At 56.6% G+C, this 16,006-nt stretch overlaps 1 protein-coding gene across 2 annotated transcripts in view; it reads left to right on the forward strand.

Moving 5' to 3' along the window:
* The window catches only part of DOCK1 (dedicator of cytokinesis 1), a 377,799-nt gene that overhangs the window by 340,643 nt on the left and 21,150 nt on the right, over positions 1 to 16,006 (forward strand). For both annotated transcript variants that reach the window (XM_037051192.1, XM_037051193.1), the window contains exons 39-46: positions 2,245 to 2,334; positions 3,100 to 3,204; positions 7,220 to 7,361; positions 7,510 to 7,588; positions 8,718 to 8,802; positions 10,712 to 10,798; positions 13,169 to 13,345; positions 13,566 to 13,649. In XM_037051192.1, the coding sequence (XP_036907087.1) occupies positions 2,245 to 2,334; positions 3,100 to 3,204; positions 7,220 to 7,361; positions 7,510 to 7,588; positions 8,718 to 8,802; positions 10,712 to 10,798; positions 13,169 to 13,345; positions 13,566 to 13,649 (849 nt within the window). The remainder of the gene's footprint in view (positions 1 to 2,244; positions 2,335 to 3,099; positions 3,205 to 7,219; positions 7,362 to 7,509; positions 7,589 to 8,717; positions 8,803 to 10,711; positions 10,799 to 13,168; positions 13,346 to 13,565; positions 13,650 to 16,006) is intronic.

The raw sequence follows: 16,006 nt of genomic DNA on the forward strand, positions 1-16,006 counted from the left end.
CAGGGTGAGATAGTTATTCAAGACGTGTGTGTTTTAAAAACAGTGACCGCTGCCATCTCTCTGAAGCATCTCCTCCGTGACTGAGGCTATGAGCACGTAGGCAGTGAGTGGGGAGCGAGCCCTAACCTTGCAGGCAGGCGGCCGCGGGAGCGTGAGCGAGCGGGCGGGGTTGTGCGGAGAAGTCCTGGGGAAGAGAACTACACAGCAAGGGGATGTTTCCTTTGAGATGAACGTGCAGTGGCTCTTGGAAGAGACATGAAAAGTGGGAGAAGCCCCCCTCCCCGGAATTGAGAGCCCGGGCTCCGGCGAAAGGACCCGGGAAAATCCGATGGGCAGATGGGAATGTTTGAAGAACGCAAGGAGAACGCTCCGGAAAGGGGCGAGAGGGAGGCCGGCACCACCTCCCTCTGCTTCTACCCTGGGCTGATTTTTATTTTGCCTTTCAGAGTATTAAAATGCAACTCTTATTTCCAAATGTCTCTTCTCTCACCCAAAATAGGCAATGGTTTCTTTGAGCCACAGCTATGTACAAAGTAGTTTGAGTCAGTTGGGTGATTCAGTGATCAGTGAGGCCCTCGGCGGTCATCCTACTAAGAAAAGGCAGAGACCAGCAGGCGGCGGGGTTGGCGGGGGTGCCGGGTGCCGGACTCCGCGGCCTGTGTGCCCAGTGGGAGCCCGAAGGGCAGGACTCGCCTTTGAAACCCTTTCTCACCCGTCCTGGCAGGAGGGGCTGGGGGCCGCTGCCAGTGCCAGGTGCTGGCACTGGGCCTCGTTAGGGCTGAGTGATGCATCTCCCCAGATTCCTGTGTGAGAGGCCGATGCACCCCACGTGACAGCTCCTGGAGGGTGGGCCTTTGGGAGGTAATTAGTGCCCTATTTAAAGGGGAAGAAAGGTCTCTCGCTCAAGGCCACAGGAGCCCACCGTGGGAAGGCAGCTGTCTGCAAGTCAGGAGGAGAGCCTGTACCCAGAACCAGATCTGCCAGCACCTTGACCTTGGACTTCCAGCCTACAAACTGTGAGAAATATGTGCGCTGTGGAAGCCGCCCTGCGGGGTTTTTCTGTGTTTTGTTTTAGTAGCACCTCAAACTAAGACAGCCATCAAAAGCAAGAACTTGGCAGAAAGACCAAGGTGAGGCAGGCCCACGCCACTGTGTGCCCTTGGCCAAGTAACTCGCTTACTCCATCCCCAACTTCCTTTTCTGCAAAAGGGGTATAACGCACATATCCACAGGGCAAGGCGAGGGACTTCCATGGGGGCGCGCAGGTGCGTGCTGCTGGGTATGACGTAGGCTCCAAAGCACTCACCTCAACGACGAGGGTCTGTCGCGGCAGCGGGGGATTGGAGGGGGCGCCATGTGTGTCTGAGGACGCAGCGTGTCGGCGGTGGGACGCTTTCCTGATTCCAAGCCAATGGCCTTCCCTTCTGCTCAAGAAACGGTGTGGAGCGGGCCCGGAGCTCAGGCCCAGAGGTCCCGGTGATGCTGGGCCTCTGCCCCCTAGGACATGCAGTCCCCGAGGACTAGAGGCAGGGGTGTTCCCACTTCGGTCCATCTCCAGGTCGGGGAATCCTGTGTCCTTGAAGGAGAACGAAGGAAGAGTGTGGGCAGCACCTGGGAAGGCTTCCTGGAAGAATAAAGCAAACCACTTGATTTTCTTTTTCCAGGGAAGTTCATCAATGTCTCAACCAACTGTTCCACGTGTATCAAAGTCTGCCATCATTTTAATAAACATATTAAATTGCTTATTAAATTATTACTTTTAACGTGACGGCGGGCCCTACACCCTCGTGTGTTGGGCATACACAAAGCCGCCTCCCAGCAAGCTTTATTTGGGGTAGCGCTGAAGTGAGTCCTGGGCTTTCTGGGCATTGAAGCAGAGCATCTATCAAACGAGGCCATTTGGGAAAATAGCGACATCGGCTCATTGTGGCCTCTCATCGCCCCTTTTCCTGGCTCCTCGGCTGACCACGCAGATGGGCTCCGGTGGCCATGAGCGTCAGCAGGGCTGTGGGCAGAGGCTGTGTGACCGACGAGCCAGGACGTGACCAGGTTACTCAGCGGGTGACCCGTCATAAGCCGAAGGACATGAGTCTCTAGTAACTGTCTCTTCCAACATTATTATCAGTATTTTTTATTTCGGCAAGCTCATTTCCAAGTTGTTTCACTGTGATGGTCGTGTTGCTCTTTTATGCTTTGACCACAAGACTCAGGCCAAGCCTCTGTCGCCCTCTTTCCTTCCCGCAGATGTGGGAGGAGGCTATCGCCCTGGGCAAGGAGCTGGCCCAGCAGTACGAGAACGAGACGTTTGACTACGAACAGCTCAGCGAACTGCTGGTAGGTCCTTCCTCCTCCGACGTAAGTGGGCTTGGCCGCCTGGATGTGTTTTTCTGGCAGGTCCCGTTCCCTTCCTGTGTCGGTGTCCTCCTGTGGCCCTGGCCATGGCCCTGCATGTTTTCCGGGAGGACAGTCTTGACTCATCTGCTGGTTGACGGTGGCCCACAAGCCTTCACTTCTCATTCCCCACTGAGCTTTGGCTGCCAAACCCTGGGACTCCCACGAGGGGGCGCTCTGTGAGCTCCCACTGAGCCCACCGCACACAGTGGCTGGGGTGGCCCGAGAGCCTAGAAGGGTCTGGGGAGCAACCCGAGCCTGTCCCCGCGGGTTGAAGTGCCTGTTCACCACTTCACAGCCCGAATGGGATTGTAATACGTGTGGTTACTCTAGAGCAGAATTCTTCCCCTTTACATTCTTGTTTAATGGACACTCCACTATCTGATTAACACCATGTTTGAAACTTCTGAAGACCAGCCCCTTAATCAGAAGACAGGCCTTTTCTGGGCCACCTACTTGGTCCTCGAAACAGCAGTACATCACAGCTGGGGGCTGAATTTGGCTTTTCTGGTCGGATTTTCCCAGCCAGTGCAGGGTGGGTGGAAACACTGTCAGCCCTGCGAGGGGTGCATTCGGAGGCAGGCTCCAGGGCGCCCAGCCACCCTCCTGGAATTGCCAGCGCCTGACGCTCCCCTGGAAGAGTCCAGGGGAACAGGCTCCCCAGACACTCATTTCCAACCTGTAACACATTTTCTTCCTTCCTGCCAGAAAAAGCAAGCTCAGTTTTACGAAAACATCGTCAAAGTGATCAGGCCCAAGCCAGACTACTTCGCGGTTGGCTACTACGGACAGGGGTTCCCCACGTTCCTACGGGTGAGTTCCGGTTCTGCTCTGCCTGTGCCCGCCAGCTCCCTGCGGGGTGGGGGCCTCCCTCTCTGAGGGAGGGGCTGGGCTCTGCACCCGTGGGTCGGAGTCTGACGCTTTGTATTCTCACAGCTCCATGCTGCTCTTAGGGTGCCAGGGGGGTTGGAGGTGTGGGGGGAAGGACTGACAGGATTTGACTTGATTGCACATGAACTTGCCATCTGATTTTTCCTAACCAGAGCTCTCCTTCAGAGGCTGATGTGTGTTTTCCAATGGGTGGTAAAATACACATAGGTGGATCATTTTAACTGTGTGTAAGTGTGCAGGCCAGTGGCACAGAGCCCATGCACAGTTACACAGCCCTCACCGCCCCCACCTCCTATCCGTGTCACCCTCCCACATCGGAGCTCTGTCCCAGGGAACAGTGGCCCTGCCTCGTCCCCTCTCCCCACGCGCGGGCCACCCCCCTGCCCTCTGCCTCTCAGAATCTGCCGCCTCTGAATTGGGGACCTCCTGTCAGTGGGTTCGTACAGGATTTGTCCTTCTGTGTCCGGCTTACTTCTCTTGGCCTGATGTCCTCAAGGCTCATCCACGGCGCAGCCGGCGACCGAACTTCATCCGTTTTTGTGGCTCGTGTTATTCCCTTGCTCAGACCACGTTTTGTTTTACCCCCTGGTCCTCTGGTGGACGTTTGGGCTATTTGGAGTAACACGGCTGTGAACACATGTATGTGTTCATGTGTGAGAACCCAGAGGTGGGGTTCCTGGGCTGAGTCACACTCCAGCACCAGGACAGGCACATGCTCCCGGGCACGTGACGGGAGAAACCCCATGATTGTGAGCCGAGCACCCGATCCCTTGAGCCCAAGAGGCAGAGGAGACGTTGTTTGTGCAGATGCCATTGGCCAGCAAGTCACGACTGCCTGTCATTTCCCATGGCACTTTTCAATGATGCGTGGTTTTCTCCTATCCTGGGAAACCAGGCATGATGCGCTGCTCTTGCGGAAGCCAGCGGCTGCAGCACAGCCCTCTGGGACAGTGAGGTCCAGCGAGGACACGTCCCTAATCCCAGGGCTGTGTTCCGTCAGCCCCGGGGCTGTGCGGCATCTCTCACGCTGGCATCGGCGGGAAGGACATCGTTGAGGAAGAGCTGTCATCATTTCTAGGAGCATCGGCAAGGGCCCCTCACAGGGCCCGCCTGTGCGGAAGGCGACCTGTGGGTCGGTCCACTCCCTCGGTCCTGGCTGGTTGACTGGGGCATCCAGCCCTGTCCTTGTCACCGCCAAGTCAGTCTGTCCTTGCCGCCCTTGCCTCCCCTGGAGAGCTTAGGCGGTGTGCATCTAAGATCAGAGTTGGTCGGAATCCCAGATTCTGGAGAAAGTCTTCTCTTCGAATGGAAGAATGAAGGCTATTTGGTTATAAGCCCTAAATTAGGGAGGATTTTGAAATTGACTTTATTGGAATAAACAAATTGATGGGTGTAACGAGCATGGAGGTGAGTCACCTGATGTGGCTCAAGGCTGTATGGAGTGTGTGTGGCTCTGTGTGCGTCTGGGAGAGAGCAGCTGGCCCCCCGAGTCACGGCCAGCTTGTGCCTGCTGGGGGCTGCAGCTCCTGTGGCCCTCTGCACAGTCCTGTGGTTTAAGACCCTTGCCTGTGGCTCTGTCCTGGTGTCCCGATGTGCCGGGAGGGTGGGCATTGTCCCCAAGCCAACTGATGCCAGCGATGTGCTGGGTGGGCACTCTTGGTACGTGCTCCAGGGACTGCACTGGGTCACCCACCGAAGGACAAATTGCAAACTGTGAGTTAAGTATTTAACGGGCATGATTAATGCTGAACTGACTTCCCTGCCACACCTGAGCGATTGTGTGGGGCTGTAGCAGTACACCCATCCCCCCTCACAGACCCGCTGTCAGGGGCCAGTCTGACAGTGGCATCAGCCGTCACAAAAAGTGGGCAAAGCACCTTGCGGCCTTGTGCAGGCCTGGGACAGCTGCCTCTGAGAACCACCTCGCTGTCCCTTTTGCCTTGTTTTTCTTTAAGAATGGATCTCATTTTTGTTGCAATCCTATTAATATTTATGTTCCTTACAAGAGCTATCTTTGACTACATGTACATTTCTCCTTGTTTTCACATGTGAAAGGGCCATTTCAGAACGCAAACAAACTGACATTTCCAGAAAATGTTCTCAGTTTTTCACCTATAACTCACTACTGGTTTTCCATTAAAGCCTTTATGTACGTTTTTATTATTAAGCCTTTCTTGTGGTGCACAGCACAATAAATTCATGTTCGTTTCATAGCACCTGTTATACATTAAATCTCCCTGGATTTCTGAAACGTCTGGCTTTATTTAGCCGTCAGAGATGCCCATGCGGTGTGTTTGTATTTCTGATTAATATTACATATTACTTTGGCTTCTGCTTAACTTTTTTTTGAGAAAGAGAACATTTTTCTTCTATAATGGTACCTTATGACATGCCTAAGCACAAAGTGAGTAAAATATTCAATTCTTAAACTGTTTCCTGTTTAATGATTTACAGAAACTCAGAATAAGTTGAGTAGGGAAGGAGATAAATTGAATACCAGAAGGTCTCTCTCTGTCTTTTGGAGATGCATTTATTAGACACATTTTCACGTGACTTTGAGCTGACACACCGGGGGACGACCATTCGTCAGTATGGTCGTCCCACAGCTCTGCAGTGTGATACTGATCTCTCGTCCGTCTGTCTTCCCGTGTGGCGTCTGTCCGGGGTCACGGCAGATGACCTGTGACCAGCCGGTCGGAGCCTCTGGCCCAGTGCCCCTGAACTGAAACAACAGATATGCCCGTGTGACCCAGTCCCCTGAGGAGAGGCCCCAGCCCCCCGCCTCCCGGTCCTCGGGCCCCATGGCTTCTGTCCTGTCCTCCCCTCGCGGTTGGTGTCCTCTGGGTTCGGACGGTTCTGAGGTGGGCTGCGTGGAGGGGGCAGGGGGTGGCAGGCAGTAGGCTTAGGAACCAGCAGCAGCATCACACGGTCTACCCACTGCCACCGTTTTGTGACTCAGTTGACACTCTGACACATTTGAACCCGTGAAAGGACAGAGACCTGCAACACCTTGGAATCAGAACTTTCCTGACGGCAGACAGAGATGGCCTCCATGAGACTGCCCACGCGTGGAGAAGAAGGCAGACCTGCTAACACCCACCCCAAGGGCACCTGGCCTGCTGTCTGTACCACCCCCAGGGGCCTCTCCAACTGGGAACTTAAGGAGGTGACGAGAGCGTCACTTGAGGTGGACAGACCCAGCCTCTGGAAGGAGAGTTCCGTGTGTGCTGCCTTGTCACGGGCTGATGGATCGTCATCTGCAGTGTCTGAATGTGCGATGACGACGGTCCTGTCCCCGCCTGCTGTCCCTTACCACTGGGGAGGCCACGTCCCCTGTCTCTGCTTTGGTCTGGCCCCTCCCCCCGTTCTGCTGGGAAGGTCTCGCTCAGGCTCTGAGCCCCCGTCCCCGCTGCTTCCTGAAGCCCCTCTGGCAGGGGCAAGCGAAGTGGGTCGAACCAGGGAAACGTGCGTGCTCATGCACGTGCAAGGTGGGGCAAGCGTAGGTGGACAGTTGTTCCTCCCGTGAATGACACAGTGACCAGTCAGTGACGATGCAGAAGGAACCCCGTGTGTCACACGCTCACAGCTGTCAACCTACATTCGCCCCAACCCACAAACCCGCCCCCGTTATGCGCTTGTCCTGGCTGCCATGTTCCCCGTTCGGACCCCTTCACGCCCCCGAGAGGGCAGGCCGCATGCGCACCCTGGGTGTCCGTGGTTTTGCCAGCGGGTTGTCACGTGACGGCTGTAGTACGTGACCCAAGCTCAGCGATGTTTGTCCGGGGCTAAGGTCATGGCGTTAACTTACGTGGCTCGTGTCCTGCATGCCTGATGACCCGCACGGTGACATGTTGTTCCTCGGGCGGTGACTGTTCCTGTGCGCAGGAGGCCGGGAGGCCCGCCCCGTGCGCCCTTTAATGCGTGTCACCGTTTCCAGGGGAAAGTTTTCATCTACCGAGGGAAGGAGTACGAGCGCCGGGAAGACTTCGAGGCCCGGCTGTTGACGCAGTTTCCCAACGCGGAGAAAATGAAGACGACGTCTCCACCCGGCGACGAGATTAAAAACTCGCCCGGCCAGTGTATCCTTTCAGACCCCCTGGTCTGAGACAGCGACAGGAGGGGGCTGCCACCCCATTGGTTGGGGGCGGGGGTCAGGCGTCCTCAGGGCTGCGCTCCCTGGTCCGTCCGTGTCCTCCCGCCTGCGACCCTTGACCCCGTCCCCCTCAGATATTCAGTGCTTCACGGTGAAGCCCAAACTGGATCTGCCCCCGAGGTTTCACGGGCCTGTCTCAGAGCAGATCGTCAGGTGAGCGCCCCACATGTCTCGCCCCACGAGGGTGGGGAGCGGTTGTGTGCGAATCTCCTGGTATCACGTGACCTTGGAGGTGACGGATTTTAGCCTGCGCCCAGCTCTCCAGATGCGCTTCCTCTTTGCTTAGGAGAAAAGGGGAAGCGAAAGCTTTTCAGCGTCAGGAAGGAAGTGGGGTGCAGTGAAGGACGCCCTCTTGACCCTTGAACAACGCCCAGGTCGGGGGTGCCGGCTCCCACACAGTCAGGGGTCTGTGTCTGACTTTGACTCCTGAAACTCCCTGGGCACCTGGGGGATCGGCTCCAGGCCCCCCCGCTCCAGGGCCCTAAATGCAATGGCACAGACCGATGCATACAGTCGGCTCTGCTCCGCATCCACGGAGCCCCAGGCATGGGTGGAAAACAGGCACTCACTGAACAGAATCCAAGTGTTAATGGGCCTGGGCCCTGCACACCTGGGATAGTGAAGGGCTGACTGGAGGAAGTGGGGGGGGGGGTGAATGCTCTCGGCGGGGAGGGCGTGGTGCAAGGCGGGACTCAGTCTCCCCAGCCTGCCCTGGGCGCTCACGGGACCCCCGTCTCCCCCAGCGAGGACCAGCCGTCCGCTGAGAGTGCCTGCAAACCTGCCTCTTGTGTGCGTCTGAGACCGAAGGGTACCAGACCTCTTTAAAAATAATGCAGCACGAAGCTTGTTAACTTTTAAAGTGGTCAGTTGTTGACCTAAGTTCTCTGAATACATTAATTGTTGAATGACTAAATTAAACTAAGAAATTATCGATGAAAGGTGTTAAATAACAAGAAGCTGCGGAGGATGCCGGCCTCCTCCTCTCTCCTTGGCATCAGCTTCTCCGGTTTTGCCTGTCTTGCTGTTGCTCAGCGAGTCTTCCCCCCACCCCCCACCCCCAAGGGTTCACAGGGACAGGAGGAGGCAGAATTCAAGGCAGTTTTCCCCTTTGTCGGTGTCCCTGTGCCAAAGCCGAGGGGGAGAGAGAGACACAGCTCTCGCCTCCAGTCAAGGTTAGGGATGTTTTAGGAACAGGTGGCTGTTGGGAGCCAGGAAGAACTTATCCCCGTGGGAGCTGACTGCCTCTCAGGTTACAGGCCTAACCACACCTCTCTCCACACAGCTTCTACAGGGTGAACGAGGTGCAGCGGTTTGAATACTCTCGGCCAATCCGCAAGGGAGAGAAAAACCCAGACAACGAGTTTGCGGTAAAAAACCAAAACCACCCCCCCATCGCTCACTGCACCCCCAACAGAACTGCCTGTGGGAGACCTGACCTTGGGGGGGCCCCCCTGGTGCGGCGGTCAGTGGCCCCCCATACCACGTGCAGAAATCCTAATACGGCGCCCTTCTGATGAGTGAAACGGGGACTGTGCCACAAATGATGTCACTGAGTCTAGGATGTTGTGACCGGTGACAGATGTCGCCTCCCTCCTGGTGTGTCCCAGCTGGTCTTCATCTGGGCCCTGGATGCTGGCGCAGGTGCTGGTGCCTCTGCGACAAAATGGTACTCGGAGGTGCTGGGCACTTGGGGACAGGTGGTCTGTCAGGAGACGGACTCCAGGGGGACACCGGAGCAGGGTTCCCACAGGGCTTGACCTACGCAGCAGTGCACAGGGCGGGGCTCTCTGAGCAGGTCCCGTCTGTCGTGGTCACTCAGGCAGTAAGGCCGTTGTTTCTGTCCCCAACCGCAGGTTGACAGGCAGTCCCTGAGTTCCCCTCCTAGGTCTGTGTGCGGGAGCCCGGTGTGTTCCCACACTGCAGAGGGAGAGAGCGGGGGGTCAGGCAAACGGCCCCGGGGCCAACCTGAGAATAAGAGGGGTTCACGGCATCAGGGGGGCAGCGTGGGCCCCCCAGGCTGTGACTCAAAGAGGCCGTGAAGTGCTCTGGTGGCCCCACCCGGTCTCCACACACAGATGAGGCTTTCAGGATAGTCCGGCTCCTGACAAAGCCTTGGGCTTTCAATGAGCACAGGGCCCTCGCAGCCATGGGAAGCCAGTGGAGCAGGTCTGGGATCCTGGGGCCAGCGAGGAGGAGGAGGAGGAGGAGAGACAGGGCCCAGGTTAGCCGGAGCCAGCCCGAAGCCCACGGCGCAACCCAGAGGCCCCGCCAGGGTGCGTGGGCATTGGGGAGAGCACTCAGGGTGGACTCTGGGGCTGCAGGTGCCCGGGGAGCTGCCTCGCGGACACTGGGAGCACTGGCCCTGGAGACAGGAGGCCTCAGCCGTGTCCTGTGTCCCAGAGGCTTCAGCCTCCCTCCCCTCGCCCCCTCTGTGTCGGAGGGTTTGGGAGTCAGCGTGGTTTCCTGGCATCACACATGTCCCGTTATGCCCTAGTCTGTGTCAGGGTCGCTCCTGACAGGCTCAGCCGCGTAGTGAGCCCCATCACGAGGAGGTGGCAGGGAAGGGGGCAGTGCAGGAGGCGAGCCTGTGCGGCCTCACAGAGACGTGTTGAGTTGTGTCCATGGGCTTGAAACAGTTTCCTGCTGTATGTAATGCCCCACGTTACAAGAAACACAGATTGTTAAAAGGCGTGCTTACTGGGAATATGCACACTTCCTAATGCTTGGTTAGAGGTCTTGAATGATAGATTGTAAAATGTTTCAGTGGCCGTGTCTGAGTAGTGGGTGACTTTTCTCCCTGTGTCTGTATCTTTATTTTAAAACATAGAGTATTTAAGCTTAGAACACCTATTTTATTATTTCGTCAGAGGTACTTGAACGAAGCCCAGTTTTTCCCAGTGGATTTGCACCTCTGCGTTTCTCTTGCCCCGTGAGTAAGGCTGACCCAAACTCACTGCAGCAGCCTTTCCGAAATCCATCTGCTCAGAGCAAGCCCCACTCGTTCCGACGTGTCTGATTCTCCAGTTATCTTTTTCTTTGCCAAATAGCAGGGAGGTGGGCACCGTTGGCCAGGGAAGCAGGGGACACTCACCTGCCTATCGGGCAGAGCATGGCTTGTGACTTGTTAGCTCAGTGCTGACCTGCCCCCTGGGACACAGAATTGTGTCATTGGCCCCAGGAGGAAGGCTGTGTAGAGGGTCGTAAACCCCCGTTAAGGTAGAAGCCATCAGCCTGCTGATGACACCTTCCGACAAGTGCTGTGTGTTTTCTTTGCAGAACATGTGGATCGAGAGGACCATATACACAACCGCGTACAAGTTACCTGGAATCTTACGGTGGTTTGAGGTCAAGTCTGTGTTCATGGTAAGGGACCCCCCTGCCCCGGCCTCCGGAAGGAATTGTCCCTGACCACCTCTCCTGCCTCCCATTCGTCCTCCCCTCCCAGGAGTGCCAGGAGGGCCCTGTGGCTGACATACACTGCAGACCCCAGATCAGACCCCAGCCTCCGGATCTGGCCCTCGAAGGCCGTGGTGAGGTGCTGTGTGCGCACAGCCCGGCTGGCCCGGGAGAGGTGTTGGTGGCCAGTCCTCACGTACCAGCTTTGACAGCCCCTTCCTGTTAGCCGGAGGGAGAGCATAAGGAGGGGTCTGATTTGCATGCAGTTTTTCAGGGCTGCTTCCCAGTGGTTTAACTGCCTTTACATGACAAACAACTGGATTAATCGTGCTCATTCCAAGTAAAAATAGCTTGAGATACCCCTCCCCGCACTTCTTAAAGAGATAATGACTCACATCTTATTAGCCAAGCCTGGCTCTGCCTCCCTGGCTCACCACCAGACATCTGAGGGCCCAGCTCCAGGGTCAGGTCCTCACCATGCGCGGGACGTGTCAGGCACGCTGGGTGCCAGCGCGAACGATCCGATAGGACAAGTGTTTTCTTGCTGCGCCACTGTACCTGTTGTCACCCGGCAGGGTCTTACCCGGAGGGCGTGGCCACCACCTAGTGCGCAGTAGACCTCCTTGGAGGCTCCTGGTTTGGTTCCAGAACAGGAGGGAACCTCTCTTCCCAGCCCCGCCTCCTCTCCGCCCCCTCCTCCTTACCGTCTGAACCCCCGGCTGCCCCAGAGTGTGCCCTGCTTACCACACCCCGCCCCGCCCCAGGTGACCCTCCTCCAGCTCCAGAGCCCCAGGGCTGTGCCTGCCCCCATCCTGGGTCCTTTCACTTTCTGCCCTGGGCACTCCCGCTCTGCACCCCTAGCACCCACGCAGTTCCTGATGTAGGGACGCTCAGGAGATGAGTGGCAGTGCCTGGCCTCGCTGGCCCCGTGGGAGCCAGTGATACTCGTGGGTGAGACGCAGCAGAAGAGGAGGCCCTTCACGGCCATGGGCACTAAGCCTCTTTTGAGCCTCTTCCCTTAAGCCCCGTGTAATCGGGAATTTGGGGAGCTGGCCAGGATGCCGGAGGAGGGAGCTTAACAGCAGGAGGTGGAGGGGCATGAGCCAGACCTTCTGCAAGGACATGGTTCTGCCATTGCTAACAGATGCCAGGGCTGTGCATGTAATCCCTGCGTGGGCGACACAAAGCCTCAGCGACACCCCATGCCCGCCCCTCCTGTGTGCCTCCTGGGACAGCCTGCCGTGGGGCATCTGTAGCTACCGCTGTCAGTTTGATAGAAATAGGAAACGCTTCTCTCTTGAAGCAAAGAGGGCAGAGGGGTGCGAGACCATGGATGGGGAGCCGAGGGGCGCTGGGGTGGGTTCTCGGAGCAGCGGCCGGTTCGCAGATGGGTCCCGGGAGGCCCAGTCAGCAGTGGTGACAGCCTCCCGCCCCATCCTGGGGATGTGAGAGCTCGTCCCCCACAGGAGGGTGCGTGGCCTTACACGGGGACCGTGGCAGGGCATCTCTCACATCCTGACCACACAGGTATGAAAGTGCTGAGACCGGCTTACAGGACAGTGACAGATTGCTTCAAAATGCCCTACAGTGTTTACCCTCTTTGAAACAAGCAGCAGACAGGCCCACAGTGAGAAGGCCTCACTGTGAAGCAGACTGAGTGAGGTGCTTCAAGCACCCGTAGAGCTGTTTTCCTGAGGTGCCCACTGTGTACACATGTGCACAGCATGCACATGTACACACAAATGCATGTGGAAGCATGGCATGTGCACACTCACACAGGTGTGCAGATGATTGCCCGCACATGGGGACATGCATGTATGCACACACATGCATGCACACAGTGTGTGTGCCGACACATACACACCCTTGTCTGTGCATGTGTCTCTGCACATGCTTTGCACACATGTGCATGTGCGCATGCTAGTGTGTGCTGGCATGTGCAGTGTGTGTCCATGTTTATGCACATTTGCAGGTGTGTGTATGCATTCATGTGTGTGTGTGCGCATGTGTGTGCATGTGTGACACGTTCATGTGTGCGCATGTGCGTGCACCCACATGCCTGTGCACTTGCAACACCAGAGCTCAGCAGCCTGGCATCATTCCTTTGAGGTTGGTGTTCACTGTGGGGGTGGACACAGTGATACTGAAAGGTTAGCTGCCCTCCTCTGGGCAATCGGGCCATCCATGGGGAGGAAGGTGCGTGGGGCATAGGAAGCCTGTCCTCACTCAGAAATGTTTCTCTGGCAAGATCCCATGAGCCGGAGCTGCAGCCGGAGGCCCCGCAATGCATGGGGAAGCCGCTGGCCTGATGTGGTCCCGTCTCCCCCTTCCCGGCAGGTGGAGATCAGCCCCCTAGAGAACGCCATCGAGACCATGCAGCTGACCAACGACAAGCTGAACAGCATGGTGCAGCAGCACCTGGACGACCCCGGCCTCCCCGTCAACCCCCTCTCCATGCTCCTCAATGGCATCGTGGACCCTGCCGTCATGGGTGGCTTTGCAAATTACGAAAAGGCAAGTGACCCACCAGCTCTCTCTTTCCAGCCCTGTCCTGGAGCAGACCGTCTCCAACCCCAGCCACCAGCCTGGTCTCATCAAGTGACCTCAGCAGTGCTGGGCCAAGGCCAGGCTGGGGGCACCCAGGACAATGCTAGGGGGCCTGGTGCTTGGTGGATATGCAAAAACACCAGCTGGGTGAGCAGATGTACTGAACGGCGCTGTCTGTCTCCCCCAGGCCTTCTTCACGGAGCGGTACCTGCAGGAGCACCCAGAGGCCCACGAGAAGATCGAGAAGCTCAAGGACCTGATTGCATGGCAGGTAGGTGTCCGAACACAGCCTCACAGGCTGGGGGTGCGGGGCAGGAGCCGAGTCCAGGCCCAGACCCACCCGGCTGCCCTCCACGCACATGCCAGCAGCGCCGAGGCCCATGGATGTCAGCCAGGGTGTGCGTGGCCATGTCTGTCCCAGAGAAGCCCCCACCGCCACCCTGGTGAGCTCAACCCCAGGCCATGGGCAGGAACTTGGACACACAGAAAGTTCTGTCTTGCAAGTGGGTCTGATCTGTCATCTCTGGTTAGTGAGCTTGCCCGTTGCTGGAAGCTGTCTGGGGTGGATGGACAGGACAGCAGAGGTGGTGCCAGACCGTGTGTCTTAGAGCCCAGTGTGCCTGTGTGTGCATGTTTGTGCATGTTTGTGCATGTGCACAGTGAGCAGTGTGTGTGTGTGTGTGTGTGTGTGTGTGTGTGTCAGTGGGAGCCTGCAGGGTGCCCACCCTGGAGTTCTCCCTGCTTGTTCTCAGGGTTGGTGGGGCCTCATTCGTGTTCTCCCAGCTGCAACGCTGTCTGTGACCTCACTTTTCTACTTGTGTTCCTGAGACCTCTGCGTCATTCCTCAGAACGACGGGTCTTAACAGGGCGGGGCACTCTGGAGGGCGCCACGTGTCCGTGGGAAGTTACGTGCTCATGCGCCCATGAGCCTGTGCTTGGAGCCCCAGCAAGGCAGGTGGCGGAGGGGACGTCAGGCCCAGTTCTCACGGGAGCTCTGCCGACCTGCCCTGTGCTTCGAGCTGCTCCCTGCGGCGTTGCTTTCTCATGTGGGCAGGAAGGAGGGTGCTTTCCGGTGGGAACCCCAGGCCACCACGCCGAGCCGGGGGCCCCAGGATGCAGCTGAGGAGACCTCTCCATGGACGCCTTTGTCCTGGCCCACCAGCCTCAGCCCTGGGACTTTGCCGCCGTAGCCCATCATCCGGCGAGGCAGAGGACGGGGAGTGAGACTGCGCTTTGGTTTCCAGCCAAGCTACAAGCACTAATTTTGTACTTTATTGTAAAATTTACATGATGCAAAGTTTCGCACTTCCAGCATATTTAGGCTTGTAGCAGCTCGGTCACATCAGGGACCCTCACACTCTTGAGTACCCATCACCCCCAGCCACCCCCAGAACTCTTGGGCTTGCGGAACTGAAACTCCGCCCCATTAGACAGTTCTCCATTCTCCTGCCCCTGGCTCCGCCCCTGTGAGGTCCGCAGAGCAGCGGATCAGTGGGGTCACGCAGCTCTTGTCCTTTTGTGACCGGCTTGTTTCACTCAGTGTCATGTCCTCAAGGCTCATCCATGCTGTAGCATTTGTCGAGTGCCCTTCCCTTTGAGGCCGAATGGTGTTCCATCGTGCGTGTACATCTCGTTTTATCTACCCTCTTGTCCCCCCGGCGGACACTTGGGTTTTTCCGGCCTTTTGGCTGTCGTGAGCAATGCTGCTGTGAACACGGGCGTACAGACATCTGTTGGACTTCCTGCTTTCACTCTGGGTACATGCACAGATGTAGGTGCCCGCCTGCCGGGTGACATGCTAGTTCTGTTTCCTTTTAATTGTTTGAGGAACCACCAGGCTGTTTCCCACAGCAGCTGCCCTATTCTAGAGTCCCACTGGCAATATCGCGCAAGGTCCCAGTTTGTCCACGTCCTCGCCCACACTTGTTATCTGCTATGTGTGTGTATGTGTGCGCGCGCGTGCACACACACACACACACTCTGTAATAGCCATCCTAATGCGTGTGCCTTTGCCACAAATCCATGTGCATTTGACATATATGTGGCTCGGAATTACCCTGTGGTGAGAAGCACCGGGGGTTAACCCCAAGGGACCTCACTGGCTAGGTCGCCTGAAATGGGAACCCCCTTGTACGCAGGTTTCCCTGTCACTAAAAAAGAGACAGAGTTTAAATGTCAGAATGATTCCAATTCAGATGTTGCTGAAACCAGAGGGTCCAAAATTCAGAGTTCCAGAAGGCTGTAAGGTAATTGCTATACAAAAATGAGTTTGGTCTGCAAAAGTTGTATTGATTTTTTTTCTGTAAGCTTTTCCAGCAAATTGGATTTTAAGAGTTTCAAGTCCCACAGAGGGAAATAATTTGTTCCCCAGAGAGAACTCGGTGTCAGCACTGTGTCATCGCCCCCAATAACTATATTACAGGATGAATGTTGAAGCAGCTCACAGGGCCGCTGAGAGAAGGGGCCTGCTTTCCCAAGACTCCGTTACATCCGAAATGCTGGGAGATCATATTTGCCACACTACCTGTGACTTTGCTCTCAGTTGCAAATGTTTTGAAAACCCCTATTTTCCCATCAGTCATTGAGTCATTCAGTCCTTAAAAATAAGAAGTCGGGGGGCAACAAGAA

Source organism: Sturnira hondurensis, unplaced genomic scaffold (genome assembly GCF_014824575.4).
Source record: "Sturnira hondurensis isolate 20B ecotype Veracruz unplaced genomic scaffold, ASM1482457v3 Scaffold0007208, whole genome shotgun sequence".
Lineage (NCBI taxonomy): Eukaryota > Metazoa > Chordata > Mammalia > Chiroptera > Phyllostomidae > Sturnira > Sturnira hondurensis.